This window comes from Corvus brachyrhynchos, unplaced genomic scaffold (assembly GCF_000691975.1).
Source record: "Corvus brachyrhynchos isolate BGI_N302 unplaced genomic scaffold, ASM69197v1 scaffold60, whole genome shotgun sequence".
Classification (NCBI taxonomy): domain Eukaryota; kingdom Metazoa; phylum Chordata; class Aves; order Passeriformes; family Corvidae; genus Corvus; species Corvus brachyrhynchos.
Window position 1 is genome coordinate 5692324 of NW_008236767.1, and position 21000 is coordinate 5713323.

Sequence of the window (21000 nt, forward strand, 5' to 3'; positions counted from 1 at the left end):
CTTCTCAGGGGCTTGACTTCAGAGGAAAGGTTGTGCATCTCTCTCCAGCCTGGGCAAATCTCTCAGCAGACTAGAACCTAAATAATGATTTATAATTTTTCTTTCCTGTGGATACTACTGTTTCTGTTTTTCAGATCCGGAGAATGGTGGAGAGCAAAATCTCTCACAACAAGAAAAGAAGGTTTCATTCCCAGCAACTATGTAGCAAAAGTAAACACCCTGGAAACAGAAGAGTAAGTTCTCCTAGTCCCCAAATACTGGCAAGCTTCTTCACCCCGGTGGTGTATCCTTTGTGGGTGGGGAAAGAGGTGGTTCTAACTCTTTGAAATACTTTTCAGATGGTTCTTCAAAGACATAACCCGAAAAGATGCTGAAAGACAACTCCTGGCTCCTGGAAATGGTCCTGGAGCTTTCCTTATCAGAGAAAGTGAAACATTAAAAGGTAGGGTTTGGGGTGGGTTACTTTGGGTTTGATATAGAGATAAAACGATGCAGTCAATGTACACAAAAATTGGGATCAGGTGGCACTGGGTGTGGAGTAGTCGCAGTGCATCCTATTGTGTGAATTTTCTGCACTTCTGTAGGAGTGAGAAGAATGAGAAAATTATCAGAAAAAGAGAGAAGAGAGTTGCAGGCTAACACCCAAAGTTGCAATAAGGGTGGAAAAAAAAGTGTATGTGTGTGATTACACTGACAACAGAGATGGATGAAGTGGCATCTTTTCTCTTCTTAATGTTTGTGACTCCTTTACTGAAAGACATGTTACTGTAATAGTAGCTGCTGCATTCTATAGTCTTCCATTATTGGGTCTGTATCCATTGCTACAAGTTTAAAATTGTAGTTAGTGCATAATGAGGGTTTTCATTTCTACAGTGTAGTGGGAGTCTTTTCAGAAAGCTTTTTAGTAAAATTTTGTGCTCTAAACAGAGCACTTTGGGCTGAAAAGTTTAGTGGAGTCTCCAGGCTCTTCAGCTGGGACTTTCAGGAGAGCATGGGAAGTCCTGCCCCAGCCTCTGGACTCTGACGGTAGTCTGGATGGATATTCCAGCTGGATGCTGTAACACTGCATCTTCCAGGGGAAGACACGTGAAGCCTTTCAGCAGATCATGTCTCTCCACTCCACAGGGTAGCTTTTGGCCCTAGTGCTTGACTAGGTATCACTCTGTAATGGGCCCAATATCATTGTGCTCTCAGCTGAAGACTCCTAAATGAAGTTCTCAAAGGAAAACTCCTAAATTCTACATGGTGTCCTGAGAGCAAGGCAAAGAGCCCCCCAGTATCACTGGCTATGTGTGTGAGGAGAGATAAGGGGGTAAGATGGTTTCTTGTCCTTTGAAAATGGACAAGAATTGCACAAGTAGAAGAAACAAAGAGTGCTGTAGCTAAGGGTAGATGCTCTCCTGCCCCAATTGAAATCCCAGATGATGTTAGGCTCCATAGGACTGCCTAGGGACCAACAGATCTAGCAGATCAACAGGTCTGCTGTCCCTCCTGCATGCCTCAAGCCATCTCCAAACTCTCCTTTTGCTAGCTGGCCCATGACAACCAGCATGTTCCTTTTTCAAAATGCTGATCTCCAAATTTCAGCTTCTGTTTGAGTAAGGTCACAGCCTTGGACTTGCTCTCCCAGCCACTTCTACTCAAGCTGGGGGACTTTCCGCAAAACTGGGCACTGAATATGGAGCTGCCTGGAATATGAAACGTGTGAATTTGTTGAATAAGATTGAAAAAGAAAGTGTGACTGTAAGCATTTTGGTGACTGGTTCAGGGCTGGCTATTGGCTAACTTCCTCCTGTTCATTGCAAAATGCTTTTTGAGGAAATAATGGAGTAAAAAGAAAAGCAGACAGCATGGCAATTTTCTTAGGCTCAACTGTGCATGTGTGGACAATGTAGATTTTTGCTATGTGTTAATGATCATTCTTCTTTATCCACAGGCAGCTATTCTCTCTCCATACGAGACTATGATCCGGACCATGGCGATGTCATTAAGCACTACAAAATCAGGAGTCTAGACAATGGAGGATTTTACATCTCTCCAAGAATAACTTTTCCTAACATCAATGATATGATCAAACATTATCAAAGTAAGTTAGATCAGTTAGTGAATTACTTAATAGAATGCAGTCATTATTTCCTGTGAAGGAACATAAATGCTTTCTTCTTTTCTTTCAAAGTTTTTCTTTTTTCTTTTTTTTTTTTTCCTAAATAACTTGGGCATGCATGTTATCAAATATAAAGTAAAACTGATTGGAACCCAAGTATTGTTGTTATCACAACCAGACCTAATGATGGTTGCTCTGTGGCATACCATTGTGAAATGAAGACTGGCTTTATAAAACAATTCATCAAACTTAGGGTGATGTGAAGCTATAATAAGAATTGCCTGCCTTGTAAATAATATTTTATTTAAGAGTAATTTTTTATTCATAATTAGCAGAAATACATATAGACTTCTGAATGTCATCTTGTACCTGGTATTGAGTGCGAAACTGGTTTTATTTTTCCTGAATATGTATTGGTTTAATTATTTATTTTTAAAGGAAGAAATATTCCATATACTTCAAAGAAATAAAATTGCACCCACATAGAATGCACATATTTATTTAAAAAAACAAATGGGGGGAAGAGGAAGGGGCAAGCCTACCTGTGTTTTAGCTGCAAAACTGACTTCTCATTCTGCATAACCTCCTGCTGGATAGCTCCAAAATACAGGGTTTTTATCTTGTAACTGGGAAGAAAGACAAGACAAAAAAAGGTAGGACATAAAATCACATAGTGATTTTTCAAAGCCATTCTGAGGATGTGGCCATGAAATTTTTCTGAATAGTTAGCTGTGTGTGCTAGGTGTTCAGCACAGCTGGAAAACCTGAGAATTATTCAACATTTATATAAAAGCTATAGCTCGTCAGTGTATGGAGAAAAAATAATGTTGACCTACTTATGCTTGTATGCACATCTGTCTGAAATCATGTTGCAAGAAAATTTAATGGCAAATTCTGAGCACAGGTCCCAAACCTGACTCCAATGTGCATCTTAATCAACATAGTGTCAGTAATAAGATCTGATATTGTACTTATTTGGTGCAAATTGTACTAAAACCCCTTAATAATCTGACACTAACCAGATGTGTGTGGTAGTTCTTTATTAAATTTGTCTCTGTATGCCAGATTTCAGATCAGAGGCACTTAAAGTTTTGTGAAAGCACCAAAAAGGCTACATTTTCATCATAGCATCTCATTATTTTGAACATTATTGTGGGCTGGTTAGTGCACACCTGCAATTAAGCCATGTTTATCTCGAGTTGCGAGGCACAGAAGTGTAATGTATTTTGTATTTTTTTTTTCTTTGAACACCAGGGCAATCAGATGGCTTATGCAGAAAGTTGGAAAAAGCTTGTATTAGTCCCAAACCTCAAAAACCATGGGATAAAGATGCATGGGAAATTCCACGGGAATCAATTAAATTAGTGAAGAAACTTGGAGCTGGTCAGTTTGGAGAAGTCTGGATGGGTGAGTTTATTCTTTTGAAATGAGCATTTAACTCTGAAGGAAGTTTCAGAGTCATTCAAAAAAAATAGTGGACATGAACCTGGTCCTATATAGTTGTAAGAAAGCAAAATCAGGCCCAGAATACACCTTCTTGTGAGGAGAGGGCGCTTGTAAAAGGAGGTAGATACCTGACAAGGAAGTGGAACAAATCCTCTTGGTGTCTTTTAAAGGAAAAAATTGTGAGTAAGCCCTGTAATTTAGAAGGTCCAAGACAATAGAGTTTTTGTTATGTTTTGAGGTGGAAATAGAAGGTTATAGTAAGATGTTGCTCCTGAATCTCAAAATGGATGAGCCTCTCAGAACTTTGTTTCAAATCAGAAAGTGTTAAAGAACATGAAATAAAAAGAAACAATGTCTTTTAGTGAATTGTACATAGAGATTTCATTGTCCATTTGTGAAGAAGATGCCTCCTGCAATGCAGTGCATGGTACTGCCATACTGGGTGAACAAAGGGAACAGACTTAACCCAAGAGTACTGTCTGCCAGTGTGCTGCTCAGAGAGTAGGTGATTTATGTAGTAAGAAGACTAGAGATTGAACAGCCCATACCTTGAATCATCAGGCAAGACCCAAATAATAAAACTGTCATAAGACTTACAAGTTGTAAACATTAATATATACCCAGCAGAAAAATGATAGCATTAATTATTGTAACCTGAATAACCTGCTTTGTTGGCTTACAAGCAGTATTTCCTCAGCCTTAGTGACTTCCTATTGGCAAGGGGCTATGCCCAGTGTCACATTCTGTGAAAATGATTTCATCATCTTGCTTGTGAAATGCTGTCTGTTCTGACATCAGAGTATTCTTTTGGCTTCCTTATTGCATGCTCTGTGCACTATTCATTGCTTACACACTTTTGCCAGTTACCATCTTATTTGAGGTAAGCTATATCTTCCCCCCAAAATCTTCATTAAGATGTTTTCTTCGGGCCAAATCATTCTCTTAACCTTTCCCTGAATCCCTTTTTGGGACTCTATGTTTAAATAGAAATAAATTTGTTACAGTTATAATAAATGATCAGATTATGGTGATGATGATTATTATCAATTTTAAGGCCTAAAATTCTATAAGCAGAGCATTTCTGAGCATCTTGAAAGTGTATCCCAAGGGTTGCTAGAAGACACAAAGCTATGAAAGGGTCTCTGATAATCCATGGGATGTGTCAGTCTGACAGGAAAGTCATTGCTTTGAAGACATGCTCTCATTTAGAAAAGCAAAGAACAGACTGGTGCTGTTTGACTGGCAAATTACACACACACAACTACAGTGTCAATCAGAAAGCTGTAATTCAGTCATAGGTGCAATCTTCACATAAAAATAAATCACATAAAAAGTGCAAGCAACACATCTCTTTAATATCATATAATATAGCCAAGTTCAGCCTTTTATCTGCCTTCACGAGAAAAGGCTTAAGAAACCCTCTAGCTATGATATACATGAATGACAATTAGATACTAGTCAGGACAATTGTCAACCATTGTGCAGTTATTTCTGTCTAATGAAGCAGGGCAACAAATGTTTAACTTACACTGAAACACGGTGGAAGACTTTGTGGTAGGAGATAATCACCTGCTTGAAAATGCAGATAATTTTGAGAAGTGAATGCTTCAGCACATACACACAGAAAAGAATAAAACTTTAAAAAGGTGTTCTGCTTCAAGATGCTTCCTCTTGTTTGTGTCATTATTTTAACATCTAAATTGGGCCTGAACCCTATGTCTGAATTGCTGCACTGTGAGAAAAACTAATGTACTGTGAAAGCGATCGCTGCATTTCCTCTTCTTTGCTTTCTTTCTGAAGTGAAAGAAGATGATTTGCATGGCACAGATCCTCTCAAATCAGGAGCATGGTTAATCTTAAAACCAGGGAAGTTCAAGCTGGAAAAGCATATTAGGTCAGCTGTGTGGTGCAGGGTGTCAGCAAACACTGTGTATTGTAATGATCACCCAGGGACTTGGGGAGTTATGTAGAGGTACTGAGAAATAACCTGGTTGCTATGCTCTCCTAATTCAAGAGCTGGTTGTTACACTGCCTCGTCACAGAGAACAAAATTATTTTTCAGGCACAGTGTGAATTAGAGAGAAATATTGGTCCATTGTTTAATTACTAAATAAATTTCTTCTTGATAAAGGATACTCAGAATTTCAGAGGGAAAATAGTGTCCCACTCAGAGGAATTGTGCTTTTGAGTAAAGAAGGAGGTACAGCTACTGGACAAAGTCCAGCAAAGAGTCACAAAGATGATGAGGGGACTGGAGCACCTCTCTTTTGAGGGAAGGCTACAAGAACTGGGACTGTTCAGCCTGGAAAAGGCCCAGGGGGATCTTATGAGTGTATGTAAATAGCTGAAGGAGGTATGCAAAGTGGATGGAGCCAGCCTCTTCTCAGTGGTGCCCAGTAGCAGGGCCAGGGGCAGCAGGCACAAACTGAAGCACAGGAGGTTCCTTCCGAACACTCACTATGTGAGTGCCCAAGCCCAGAGATGTTGTGGTGTCTCCATTCTTGGAGAGAACCCAAAGCCAACTGGACACAATCCTGGACAACCAGCTCTTGGTGCCTCTGGGGGTGATGGACACAGACGCCTTCCACAGGTCCCTTCTGCGATTTTGAGAGATACGGGAATATAGAGATAATGCTGATACTGCAACGTGAAGATATGCAAGTATGTCTTTTATAGTATTTTCTTTTTAGTATTTCCAGAACTACTTTCTGGGCTTCCATGTGGACATCTTCCTCTTGAACATTTTGGAGGAAATTAACTTATATTATGGAAGGATTAAGAAAAACCTAGGAACAAAAAGCAGGCCTCCATGTGCCCCAAGCACTTGGCTGTGTTCCTGGATGACCTGTGCAGAGAATCTTTATTATGGAATGGTCAAGTGAAACTCCTCCATCTCTGAAGCATTGCTATTACACAGGGAAAAGTTGGTATCGGTTTTCCAGTTTTGTCTATCAATACAAGTGCCATTTTACACATTTTATAGAGATTTTCTGGGTTGAGGCTACTGAGTTAATGTTTACGTGTGAATTTGGTCATCAGTTGTGCTGACCTGATGGACAGAAACAGCATGGTAGAGTTGTGTTCACACTTCATGCACTGCACCATGGAAGTGGTTAGAATGCTGCAGCCTGGGCTTTCTGCCTTCACATTTAATGGGCTGTGTGGAGATGAGTGAGAAACGGAGCCACTGCTGCATTATTCTGTTCTGCAGCTGAGGGATGGCTGCAGTCGGTGTGATGCCTTTTCCTGGTCTTAAAATCAAGAGTCATACACAGTTAGAAGGGGGAAAGGGATTTTATCTTGGTATTTATTTTAAGGATCTTTAGCTGCACACGTCCAGGTCATATGCATCAAATGAATGCCTCCCCTAAAAGATCTGGTATAACATTATAGGTTTTACTAATTAGCATATCTATCCAAGATTCCCCAATGAGAGTCTCAAATGAGTCCCCTCCCCAAGGAGCCTTCCCCTGGATAGTTCTGTCTTAATTTATAGAATGTGTTCTGGAGAGGACCTTGAGGTCTGAGGCACACTGATCCCTAGTTACAAAGCTTCTAAAATGTTTAGTCTCTTAGCTTGACAAACAAGTCCAAATATGTAAAGAAAAAGCACTAGAAATACAAAAGTTATAAAAAAGGTATAACAGGGGTATAAAAGAACAGGCAAAAAATCTTCATGGCATCAGGTGAAGGAGTGAAGTGCTGACATGCAAATGGATGCAGAGAAGCTGCTGTTCCTCAGTCTCTTCCCCACTACCTCTTCCAATAGTAACTGCTCCAGCCATTATCTGTCTTCTAGAAGTGTCATACCTCCACAGCTCAAACAAGTTGTTCCCAGTGTACCCTGCAGGGAACTACTGCAAAAGTAGAGGAAGGAGAAAGCTGCATACTACAGGCTTGTTCACAAAGTTGTCCCTCTTCAGTCCTGTTCAGAAATAGTAGGCTCAACCTCAATTTTCTATTATAAGTTTGTATCACATCTTGGCCTGTTTAAGCCCATGAAAGTATCTGGGGACAACCTTGCTGTGCAAGATACTACTCTGTCAAAATAATAGTAATCAACTCCAAAATAAATACCTGAAACACTAAATTTTTTTGAGAATTCCATTCTAACACGTAGAGAAGAACATATCTCATTGTGTGAGACATCATCACACACTCCTCAGACTTTCATACTATTGCTTGCTTCACATTTGATTTGTAACAGTAGCTAAAACTGCAAAGAGACTCACTTCCTGCCATGGTATGAAAGGTTTTTAGACCATGGAGTTCAGTGCATCTGGGCAGCTACTTTAGTGATGTGATGAACCAGAGCAGCACTGCAAGAGCAGGGTCTATGTTTTATGCATTTTTATTCCTGGTGTGAACTGATATGATGTGAATCATGATGCTCTGTGGTATTAATAATCCATAAAGAGAATTCTCAAGCAGGGCTAAGAGGAAAGTTAACAAGGCAAATGCAGCCATTATGGTGTATTTTATTAATGAGTCACATCTTGCTTGCATCTCAGGTGTAAAGGATTCTCTTATTCAATAATCTCTGAATTAGAATATAAGTAATATGTGCTTTGGAAGTGTATTTTCTTCTGGAGCTGTTAGAAATAGAGCATGCTCATAGAGTTACTGGCCACCTTGTTTTGCTGTCCCATCTCTCCCAATACCTGATGAAATAAATGAACCAGAGAGAAATCAAGATCAGTTACCTCTACTGCTCTCACCAGCTATTTGTTTTGTGTGTTACCACCAGAGGGTCAGGGTAGACTTTTTTTACAGCAGAAAACCTCAGTGTCACAGAGGTGTTGTAGTAAAGCAAACTTTCTGTAAGAAAGTGCCGAGTTGGATGGATATCTTTAGGGAATGTAAAATACTGTTACATAGTTAATGTTAAGTGTTTTGGTCATAAGTGCTTCACAGAAATGTTGTATTAATTAGTACGTTCACTAGAGAATTCAACAAATTGAGACTGAAGCTCATGCTCTGTTTTAGGGTATGGATAGAATATTAGAAATTATACAAATAATCTTTCTACTTCTTAAACAGAGAGAAGTATATTTAATATCTGTTGTTCTGACAGATATAAATTGTATACGTGAGCTTTAACAGAAAATTTGACCTGTAGCTGTAATTTCTTACTATTAGGTAATTTAAAGAAATTTATTTGTTATGTTTTGATCTGCCCATGTTTGGAAAAATAGATTTAATAATCATGCAGGTGAATATTTTGTGATTGGCATAGTGGCTTTTCTCAAAAAAGATGCAGTGGTTAGAGCGATCACTTAAGATATGGAAACTAGGTCCTTGCTTTGCCACTGATTTCTTTTGCTGGATGATAAATAGCATAAGGAAATGGTGTATTCCAGTTTAGAGGTGTGTCCATCATGGTGATGATTCTGATTGTTGCGGAATAAGGAAATGAGGCTATTTCATTGAGTCATGAAAGTTTTACCTCTTCTGAGAAATATTTCTACAGTGTTGCAATGGGTATGGTGGGGGATAAAAGTTGCATTTATATCCCTCTTTCTCTCTCTTTAATTTCTTTATTTTTCAAATTAAATGACTTCACAAGATAAACTTCAGGATCAGTGCTTGCTACTCTATTTTTAAATGCTATTTTAACATTTATTTAATGTTTGGGAAACATTAAATCTGAAAATCATTCACTGCTTTTCTCTTTACTGAGTTTCTCTTTATATAGTTAGAATGTTGCATTAGAAGGTTTGATAAACAGAGAAATGAACAACAGCCACAGTCTCCTCTAGTCTTGGCATGGGCTGTGTGATAAGAAGTTATCACATTTTAAATCTTGTGCTGAAGATTGCAGGATTGCAGTCCTGGCAGCGTGTCCCTGTTGGTCACGAGAACCATTTGTCTGCGCCTTCCCGTAATGCTCCATTTCAGCACTAAGGGTTACAGGAAGGATTATAAGCATGAGACTGGCATGCATAAAATAAGTGTAATCATGGGATTTAAGATACTTCAGAATCTCGCAGTCGGTCCTTGGGCTCTATTGTTCTGAGGCAGTTTGAGTGGACATTCATTGAAACATGACCAAGTATTTTATGGGCTACTTGTGAAAGGAAACTTGGTATGAAGTAAGATCATTTGCTTGCTTTATTTTTCTTTTAGATAACTGATTTCTAAAAATAGGGAATGGATCATTTTTCTCTGCAGTGCTGTATAAGTTGCAAAATAAAATGGAATTCTAGCATAAATATTTGTGCTACATCTGGCACTTGCTTTCAGGCTCTTAGCTATTCCTGGAATCCAACCTCACCTGCTTTACAAATTCCTGCTAGTCGGGACACTGTGGGGTGCAGAGTGATTTCAAGTGCACTGACCATGTTCCCTCCTTGTAGGTTACTATCATAACAGTACAAAAGTGGCTGTGAAGACTCTGAAGCCTGGAACAATGTCTGTGCAAGCCTTCCTGGAGGAAGCCAACCTCATGAAAACACTTCAGCATGATAAGCTTGTTAGGCTTTATGCTGTAGTGACCAAAGAAGAGCCTATTTATATTATAACAGAATTCATGGCAAAAGGTGAGAAAAACATTGGATCTGCGTGCTGATTTGGGCTGAGGTAGAGTTAATTTTCTTCCCAGTGTGTTTTGGGTTTGTGCTGAACACAGTGATGATAATACAGAGATGTTTTTGTTGTTGCTGAGCAGGGCTCACACGCAGCCAAGGCCTTCTCTGCTTTTCGTGCTGCCACGCTGGTGAGGAGGCTGGGGGTGCATGGGAGGGTGGGAGGAGACAGAGCCAGGACAGGTGACCCCAGCTGACCAAAGGGATATTCCAGACCAGATGGCATCATGTTCAGTATGTAAAGTGGGGGGAAGAAGGAGGAAGGAGGCACATTTGGAGTGACAGTGTTTGTTTTCCCAAATAACCATCACACATGATGGGGCCCTGCTCTCCTGGGTATGGCTGAACACCTGCCTGCCCATGGGAAGCAGTGAATTAATTCCTTGTTTTGCTTTGCTGGTGTGCACAGCTTTTGCTTTTCCTTCTCCTAGTAATCTGTCTTTATCTCAGCCCATGAGTTTTCTGCCTCTTACCGTTCCTATTCCCTCCCTGATCCCACTGGTGGGGAGTGGGTGTGCAGCTGCGTGGGGCCTGGTTGATGGCTGGGGTTAAACCACAACAATCTGCAAGCAGTATTTTAGTGAACTCTTCTGGTTCTCCTAAACTAGTTCCCTTTCTTTTTAAAGAAAGGAATGATAGAGTTATTTTTGAATATTCAGATATTAAGGGAAGGAGCACTTATCCTTAAGATGGGCTGAGGCTTTAATTTTATGATCCATTGCTGCATTTGTGAGATAAACCGTTTTTACATTTTCTTAAATGCAGCATTTTCAATTGTTTCTGAATTAGAGGATAACCCCCAGAATAACTCTGGTTCCTTTGGACTCCCTGCCTAACTTGTGTTTCTGGTATCATAGCAAGGCAATTTAAACAAACCTCAGGAATTGCCTTATTGCGGTCCTTGAATTGATAAAGGTGTGTGTAATAAAATGAATGAGGAACGGTCCTGCAAGGATGGCTGCACTACTAGAAAAGGACTTTATAGAGCATTCCTACACAAAATCTGCAAAGTTTCCTTCTCAGATTATCTTGGGTGGTAGTTTTTCTTGTTTTGTTCTGTTTTCAAGCAATTTTGCTGGTAACTTCATGAACAAAAGTTGAGGCACTTGGAAAGGATTGATGTAGGTGATTCTTCTGACAGCTTTCCTGATGGTCCATAGAGTAGGTTACTTATCAAACTCAACACTATTGAACTGAGGGATGGTCTGATGGGAGTTTCCTACAGCCTGGAAAATGGCAAAACTTGAATGTCTGACATTCTGATTTGGGTGTTCCTGTTGTTAACTCATGCAAAGAGACTGTCTTACTGTAGTCAACTTGAAAATACATCAAAACGCTTCACTGCATCAGTTTTGTGATCCAGAAAACTGGGGAAATAACGTGACCTTTATTTTTGTAATAAGCTGCACTGGCTTAATCTTCCTCTATCTTAACAGGAAGTTTGCTGGATTTTCTGAAGAGTGAGGAAGGAAGTAAATTGTTGCTTCCAAAGCTAATCGACTTCTCTGCTCAGGTAAAGTTTAAGAAATACGCTCAGAATTAATGGGGGTTATTGCTCTCAGAGTCTGAAACTTGTACTGGGCCATTTTACCCTAAGGAATTTTTGCATTAAAAAAATGTAATTTACAAATCAATTTTTATTAAATATGGTTATTTGAAAGGAGGAAATGGAAAAAAGAGGTTTCAAAGGGAATATGTGGTTAGGCTTAACTCGTAGATACTGCTGGTGACCTGCTTAGATGGCAGCAGCACCCAGCTGCCTTCTTTTGTGAAAAGGCTGCTTTCAATTTAAGCAGCTACAAGTTGAAAGTGTAAGGACAAGTTTGTGAGTTTTCACTTAGCAGATTCCCTCAGTGTTAATAAATGTGTCATGTTTTTTACTTCTTAGGTTAACTGGTCAAACTCCTCTTAGCTTCAGTGTACTCTTCTTGATTTCAAGTTCTTTGGTAAACTGTTATGAAATGGTGTTTCAGGTACTAGTACATGATTTATGAACCAGGATGTTTGTTTCAAACTATACAAGTTATCTCTGTCTTAAATGAAACCTGAAGAGAGAGACTCCAGAGCAATTTGTGTGTCAAAGCCTGAATCAAAGGTCACAGAGCCCGGTGTTCTGTCTTGGGCAGTTATCAGAATTAGGTGTCCAGGGAGGCATGTAACAAAAGTAGAGTAATAATTCTGCTTTTGCAGGTTGTATTTCATGTTAGTAGTAGGTAATTATGGCATTTCTGGTAGGTTATTTCAAACCAACCTTTTGAGGTAGGTTTTTTATGCACAAGAGTTTGCAGATTCTTGTACCCTATTATGTTGACTTGTTATAACTCATGAGGAAAGATAGGAAAATAGTAAAAGATATAATAAAGCATTAGAGATTTATACCAAAAATTCACAGTATTATGTAAATGTTTTATGTAATTATTGCTGTAAAAATAATTATAAGATTAGATGTTAGGAGTACTTCTTTAGCAAGAGAATTGTCAAACACTGGAACAGCCTTCCTAGAGGGGGGATCAATGTCCCAAACCTATCATATTTTAAGAGTCATTTGGTCAATGCCCTTAATACATGCTGTACCTTTTGGTTAAAGTGGCCTGAAGTGGTCAAGCAGATGACTAGATGATCACTGGAGGTCCTTTCCAACTGGAACTATTCTATTCTATAGTATATTATATATCACATATCCTTATACAGATGTTCAGTGTATCAAATATAGATTTTTATTTCATGTAGACTCCATGAAAGAGCTATTTTTGCTGTAATTGTTGGTTTAGTGTGGCTATAGGCTCTCTAAATTTTCCAAACTCTTTGGGTAATTTGTCCTTGAGAATTTATTTTTAGTGGAATAAAAGCTTTGTAGATGTGGAAAACCTGCTGGATCTCAGGTCACGGTCTGAAGAGATGAGTAATAGTGGACAGAAAAGAAAATAAAAGGTAGCTTTGAAAATGGTGTGTAAAATTCAAGAGAGAAAAGAATATCTGTGAGCAGTGATATGAAAGGAGACCTGAGATGTGGAGAGAAAAGCACACGTGGTTTCACAGAAGACCTTGTTATTGGAGTTAAGGATGTTGTGTTCATTTTAAATTAATACTGTGTTTTTAGAAATTTAAGGCTTAAGAAGGTTAATGAACTAGAGAGTAACTCTGTGTACAACTTGGGTAAATCACTTCAAGATAACAGGGGCCAGAGATTGTCATTCACAAAGCTTTGAAGGTCAGGTCACTTCAAAGGGACATCATTTGTCACCCTGATCTGACAGCAACCTCTCAGAGCCAGTTCCTGCACTTGGCCCCAGAGGCCAGGACCTTGTGCTTCACAGGTGATAGGAGAAGTCCCTCTTGTCATAAGATGTAGACCATCGACAGAAATTCCTGAGTCTGGCTTGGAACAAAACTTTGGAACAGGGATACCAGGATTTTTCTTACGGAAAGAATTTGTAGGGTTTCTAAGCACATTTGTAAAGAGCCCTTAATGCCACTGTGTGATAACAGGGCTGTGTGGAATAGACTTGCAGGCTGCATGTGTGGTTCCAGACCAGAGATTTTCCTCTAACCAACACAGATGTTCCACCAGTCTTCTCTGACAGTCTGAATGTTAATTGATGGGTCTTCAGGGCAAAAGATGGACAAAAATCTTTTCAGATCTTTGCTGAGGTAACCTGTGGATCACACTTTTCCAGAATGTAGGTTGTGTATAAAGGAGAACACAAAATGTGTGTAGTATTTTTGGTGTGACTCTGGTTTGTATAAATGGAACACTAATTTATTCTTACAGAAGTGATGTTAACCTCTTTGCAGAGCTAAGGCAAAAGAAATTTGGAGAGATGTTTCAGAAGAGGTTAAAAATAACATGGAGGGAAGCTTGTGAAGTTCTTAAAAACGATCAGGCTTTTTTTTTTTTTTTTTCTGGGGGACACATGCTTGAGCTCTTCATTACCCTCTGATTACACCATTCTGGCAGGGCAGTTTGCCAGGCTATCCCAGCTTCTCAGGAGTACTGAAAATCCAAGAAATGGTAGCTGAGCATTCACCTATTTTTGCCTTCACACGTCTGTGATGTTACATGACACAGGAGGGACTGGGAATGGGAGAAAGGGAGAGGAGGATGTGGTCTCTGTGACTATTAGCTGGCTAAAGAATATGGTTCAGGTACTTGTATAGGAAACCCCCAGATGAAGCTGATTTTCCAAGTGAAGAGCACTGTGGGTTGTTGTTTGCATTGCCAGGCTCTTGGTTAGTGCCCCACTCACTGAGCTCATTACGCCTTTGCCTTGAAGAGTCTTGCAAAAAATATGTGTTTGCTAGAGGTGAAACATTCTGACTTTGCAAAATGAGGACTGCTCCTCTAGGTGAAATAAACAACTTTTAAAAAGTAAGGGTTTTTCAAACACTGTCTAGTTAGGTGAACACACCTGCTGATGGCCATTTTTGGCAGAGATAGCTGTTACTGGGTTAGGCTTACATCTGGTGCCTACTTTAACTTAGAGCTGTGAATTCTGGGTTTTGATGGGTCTCTTTCTGTAGTAATGGTCATGATTTATAAAATTAAGTTTGTGGAGAAGATGGCAAGAAGGTAGTGCTAGGAAGGTGGTCCAGCTCAGTTTCGAAAGCAACCTGCCCTCTGACAGAGCTGAAGAATCTCTTGTGTTTCAACCAGTGCATGTGAGTGGGAGCTGGGGGAATCTAGTGTTAGATATGCCCTGGCAAAGACAGTTTTATCCATTAGAGATGAATGCTAGAAGTCTCTGAAATGAGAATGATTTAAGGGAAGCTGAGTTTTGCAAACATATCTTCAAGCACATACTATCTGCTTTAGTACAGAGCAGAGCTGTGGCACCTCCTGTAGAAGTCAGCACCAGCCTGCCTCCTTCAGCACTAAAGCAACTGGAAAACTCAGGTTTTTTCGAGTTGGTTTCTGTTGTGCCCCAGAGACAATTTACCAGAAGAGCCTCCATTTCTTTGCTTCACATTTCTTGAATTCATAATTGTTCCTGTTTGATGAGATCTGCTGGAAGTGCGTGACACGAATTCAATGAACCTTTTGTGTGTGCAAACTCTTCCTGCTTCTTATGCAAATCCGTTCTCTTCCATGTAGGACACACATGCGTAGTGGCTGTGGTTAGGAAAATGATACCTGTTTTTACTAAACAAACTCATAACTTTCGAAAGGGTCAAAGCTTTGTCCTAAAAACAGTCTTTCTTCTTCCCCATGCAGTGCTGGTACTTTCATTAATTCTTCTGTGATCTACAGCTTGACTGGAAACTTCTTTCTGACTTCTAAGGCTACAGTGCCATTGAAATAATAGTAAACTTAGAATAAAATTAATAGAAATTTTTGATGCAGTATTTTAATCCCTCTCTACCCTCTTTTTTAAAGTCATAGTAGAAAGTCATACCTAGATTACAATTAATTTAAAATCTCATTTGGCATTGTGACATTTCCACTGCATATTCCTTTTCAGGCTTCTTTGATTTTTAATGATACACTCTAACGTTCCAGTGCATAATTATATACATTACTTTTATAATAATTTTTTTCCCTGTGAGTCTGCTTTGACTACATAGCTGCTTGACTGGGGCAAGAGGAATATGATTTTGCAACCTTTCCTGACTTCACCTTTAGGATAAGCACTGCTGCGAACTGAAAATTGTTATTACACTGATGTATCATTTGAAGATATGTGTCTTTTGCAACAGTTTCCAGTGGCCAGATACAAAGGGTCTACACCCTCTTCATAGAGTCACGTGAAGATGAAGTGTCTTTTTGAAAATTCTGTGATCAAAAAGTAAATTTTATTTTATTATGCATCTGGACATTATTGAAAGGTACAGTTATTGAAAGGTTGATCCCAGACCAAAACAGCCCTGTCCAGATCAATAGCACCTCCACTTCAAACCTTTCAAAGCTGCAGACAGTTTGTAGTGAGGCTTCTCCCTAGGAAGTGAGAGAATTACCAGATTAAGGCAGCGCGGAACTCAGGGTATGCTCCATTATTTCCTCTGCTTAAAATGCACCAACAGGATGCTTGTGTCTACCCTAAGTGTTTTGCACTCATTCCAGTCTGATTTTTGGGTTGCTTCACCTGTTTGGCAAGAGCATCCCACCAAGCTGTGGGCCCGAGCAGCCCACATGGGCAGCTGGGAGTAGCTCTGAGGCCACTGTCCCACACCCACCGTGACTTTTAGCTGAAGCTTTACAGAGGTTGGCTTGTGGAGTGATGGATTTCTCCTGGAGCACTTTCCTTTCATTCCTACCCTGGGTGCATAGTTCCTAGTATGTAGAGATTTGTTTGGGTTGTTTTTAAAAAGATTTAATTTGGGTATTTCTGAAAGTGTGTCAGTGGTTCATTAAAGGTGATGGGGAACTGCTCCTTCTTGGCAGTAATGCTTGTGCAGTGTAGGCAGAATTCTCTTTTAAAGGCCACAAAACCTGTTCCTGAAGCCCAAATTAGCTTTCCCATCCTGCTCCTGAATAGAAGTTGCATGTAGCTGAACAGTCTTGACAGGTACCAATGATCATTAAAAGAGAGGGGAAAAAGGCTTTAATTTTCTTTTGTTCATATGAATTTCTCTAGCATTAACATTTCATTTGGCAATGAAAACCCAACAATAATCATTAGAAGTTATCACGTGGGCTCTGGCACCCATTCCCTCAATCAAAAAATCTCAATTTTTTTCTTTCTTCTTCTCCTAAAAGCAAAGGTTTAGTGTGACCAGATGTGTGAATTCAGTTGTTTAGTCACTGTGTTTCCCCTCCTTCTCCCATTCAAAATTCCTTGCTGTTAATTTTTTCCTACTTTGGAATCTTCTGCGTTTTTCAGTGAATCTAGCACAAATAAGAGAAAGTAAGGTCTTTCAGTGGCTTTTCTTGGTTGGACTTGGAAAATAAATATTACTATCACAAATGTTTCTTTTGTGAAGTGATTCTTCATTCCCTATCCAGCAGTTTACCCAAATGTTAAATCTATGCAGGGAAGAAGGTGCTTGTGCTGTTTGATGTATTTCTGGTGGTATTACCAGACCTGTCTGCATTTTGGGTGTCTCTGCCATGCTGACCAGTCCAAACTCAGCATCAATCTTACAGCAAAACCTTCCCTTTCATCTCTGCTTCCTCCCCAAACCCAAGTAATGGCATGGGGAGGAGAGAGAGGCAGAGCAGACTCTAAATTAAATACTGCTCTTCTGTTGTGTCAGTAAGTCCCTAAAAAACTCTCTGTGGCAATTATTCACTAGTAGTTACTTCTTTCATTATTAAATGCTTTATTTATTTCTAGAAAATGTGAAATGCAGGTGTTGCTCATTCTCTTCATCAGGGTTTCTTCCTGGTTTAGTGTGAGAACCCCCCTGCATTGTACAAGGGCAATATCACAGTTCTCTAAAGAATATATCTGACTGTAAGAAGAAGTTTGCAGTGGAAGGAAGTGGGAGGGCAAGTGGCTCTATTTTTCCATTGCTTAAACTGAAAAAGAGGAACAAAGACTGTGTAGTTTTGTGTTGTAAGTGGTGGCAGTGTGTGCCCTGGCAGTACCCCTTGGGGACTTTTAAAAAACGAATAAGCAGAAGTGATGTTAATGTTCTTTTCAAATTTGGCCAGCTGCTCCTGCCTGCTTTACTGCACAGCTGAAAGGAGCACTTCTGGTGCTGGGGAGGGATCTGTGCACTTGTTGCTCCTGAGGTGGAGAGGAAGGAGCCTGTGATGAAGGTGCCAGGGACTGGCACTGGTGAAGCGCCCTCACTGCTTTACTGCTCCTCCATTGGCAAATCTGAGGGCTTGGCTGTTCCCCAAATCATGTGGCCAAGAGGGGTCTGTCACCCACCTGCAGACATCCCAGAGAGGTACCTGTGGCACAGGTGGAACCATGGCCCCTGGCTGGGAATGTGCCGTCAACACGCTGGCAAGGAAGATAAAAACTGATGGCTCCCAAGCATGGGGTTTCTTTTTCTTTTTTCTTAGCTCCTCTTAAATTTTGGACAGAGTACAGTCTACACTTCAGTTTTATTACTATGAGTTTAGAAACTACTCTTTCAATTTTTTTTTTTTTTCCTGAAAACAAAAATGTTTTTCTTCAGGAAAAAAAAAAGGCAGTGTGGAAAAAAAATCATCCCCTGTGCATATTTTGAGGATATTAATCCTCTTTAATTTGGTTTGGAAATCAATTTGGACTGCTGAAATGCAGATTATATTTACTTATGATACTATCTGAGTGCTGGCTGTTGCCAAACACTCCGCATGTATGAACAGGTACATGTTGTTGTAGAGGAGAATAAAGTTGTTTCCCCTATCTTAGTAATTGTTTCCTGATTGTCCAGGCCTATTCTGGGTAAATAGGAAACTGTTGGGTTTTTTTAACTTTCTCTGCACTTTATCAGTACCTGCTTCATCAGAACACCTATATCCTAAGTGATTAATTCCTTCTATTTTCTTAGTATTTAGAAAATAAACTGGTTAATAATTTAGGAAAGAGGATATTTTAATAGAAATCTTAAGAACATTTTATTCAAGATTCTGTTTCAGGAAATGTCTTTCATACATATCTAATCCTGCCAGCTGTTATTCACCCAAATAATTCTTTCAGAGCTGCTACTGTAAGCAGAGTTTTGCAGGACTGGATCTGCACATAGGTTTTCCATGGCAATCCTCCCTTTCCTAGCTTCCATCTAAAAAATGCTCCAAAGACACCAATAATGAATAAATGTGGCTTTGCTGATACCTTTGAAGAAAGAGGGGTCAGACCTGCTAATGGAGCTGTATGGTATTGACATATCAAAGTAGCTGTTCTTTTGGTTACAGATTGCAGAAGGGATGGCATACATAGAAAGAAAAAATTATATCCATCGAGATTTGAGAGCAGCGAATGTTCTGGTTTCGGACTTACTGATGTGCAAAATTGCTGATTTTGGACTAGCGAGAGTCATCGAAGACAATGAATACACAGCAAGGGAAGGTGAGTATCTTTAGCTTTGTCTTTAAAGCTTCAGCCTCTGGGAGGCAGTGAGGCTGTCTAACAGAAAATATGGTCACCAAGGACAGAAAGTGCCCTAACAGCTTCCTAGGGACAGCATTCCAATGCCAACAACTTCTAAAACAAATAAAGGAAACCAATAACCTTTCTGGGCTGCCCAGGCTTTTTGATGAGTTTATTTTAAATAAATTTGAAAGACAAAGACAAACCGAGAGTACTTAACTGCACACAATTTTCTACATTGAACAAAGTAATTGCACAGTCACAGCTTCCATCTCACAGAATTAAAGGCCAAGAAACTGTGATCTTATATTCTCTTAACATCCTTAAGTGCCATATGGACCTCCTTTCACTTAGGGAAAGGAAGAAATCCTAGCAGGTGTAGTTGCTGGTAACAAGAAAAGCTTTAGCAGAACTGGCTACCTTTGGAAGGTGTTTTAGGAGCTGCAGCAGTAATTTGCATGTTCAGCAGCAATGTAGGCGTTGGAAGGCTGGGTCATGTCCCTGCTCAGCACACTGATGGGAGGTAACGGGGTCAGGACTGGCAAGAGGGAAAACATGCTATGAAAGGTGAATGTCTGGGGTTTGCCATGAGTGTTTTGCTGAAGTTGTCAAGGATCCTTTCAAGAAGGGCACTGTTGGCTGTAGTGAAAAGTTTTTATTTATGCTTCCATGCATAAGGGTAACTTTCCAGAGTGGTTTGTTGGCTGGTTTTCCCCTTCTCCTTTTAAAGACACCACCTCAGGTTTTCACAGAGTCTGGATGGAAACTGTGGCAATGTAGGGCAAGAGGGGAAGAACTAAATTATGAAGAAGAAAGAGAACAACGGAGTACAGTTGAGATTAAAGGAAGATGAGCTATTCAGCAGTCACTGAGTTATAGTAATTCCATAGATCAGAGGGAAGGGTCTGATTAAGCAGTTTTCAGAAATACAGACCTGTATCTCTGGGGTTTAGCTAGCTCTGGACATTGTATATTGATTAAAATAACTTTTCAGGTTATAAATTTTTTATGTTAAGTTTCTTTGATGTGTTTTCTGCTATCAGAAAAGTTTCCTAGCTCACCTGCTATTTTGTGCCAGAAAGTTAGAGCGGGCTAAAATGGGCTTAGAGACACTCTGCTTGAATTACTCCTCATTGTCAAAAGAATTAATGTAGTATTCCCAGCAAAGGCTGCCTGAATGTTTTTGTTTAACTGAAAGGAGTTTGCTTTTATATGGCAATTTCTGGAATCAGTTAGATATGAAAGATAGTAATTTAAGATATCAGTTTTTAAGGTATGTTTTGCTACTGCTTCTGCATCTTATGGCTGAATGTGAAATGGATTAAAGTGACTGTTTGAGACTACTTTCTTTTTTAGGTGCAAAATTCCCTATTAAATGGACAGCACCAGAGGCAATTAACTATGGATCTTTCACTATTAAATCTGATGTGTGGTCATTTGGGATTCTCCTGTATGAAATTGTCACATATGGGAAGATTCCTTATCCAGGTATGGGCCTGTGTTTTTACTCTCTATTTATGCTTTGGTGCTAAAAAGCAAAAAAAATATTCAGGGAAAGAAAATAGCATCTGACAGTGGTGACACCAATGATTGGAAAAATGTCTTACAGGTAATTGTACTGCTTTGAAAACTTGGTCACTGTATGTGTAAGGCACATGCCTCTCCAGGGTTAATTTTAGCAAACAGACTAATGGCACCATGGATCATTTTGATATATTCTAAAGGTGCCACAACTACAGGATATGCAGACCCTGCATTTATGACATCCCTGCTTTGTGGACAGAAGCACAGTTTCATGGCAAGGATGTAATGCTGCAAGTTTTGACAGTGCTGTTTAAGCTGCTGGGAGTTTTAATAACATAATATGTGAAGATACTAAGAAAGTATGTTTTCACAAGCAAAT

The 21000-nt window shown here is 39.6% G+C and overlaps 1 protein-coding gene across 3 annotated transcripts in view; it reads left to right on the forward strand.

The window, feature by feature from the left end:
* The window catches only part of LYN (LYN proto-oncogene, Src family tyrosine kinase), a 50148-nt gene that overhangs the window by 22849 nt on the left and 6299 nt on the right, over positions 1-21000 (forward strand). For all 3 annotated transcript variants that reach the window (XM_017727471.1, XM_008644933.2, XM_008644931.2), the window contains exons 5-12: positions 135-233; positions 339-442; positions 1937-2086; positions 3359-3511; positions 9907-10089; positions 11571-11647; positions 18923-19076; positions 20454-20585. In XM_017727471.1, the coding sequence (XP_017582960.1) occupies positions 135-233; positions 339-442; positions 1937-2086; positions 3359-3511; positions 9907-10089; positions 11571-11647; positions 18923-19076; positions 20454-20585 (1052 nt within the window). The remainder of the gene's footprint in view (positions 1-134; positions 234-338; positions 443-1936; positions 2087-3358; positions 3512-9906; positions 10090-11570; positions 11648-18922; positions 19077-20453; positions 20586-21000) is intronic.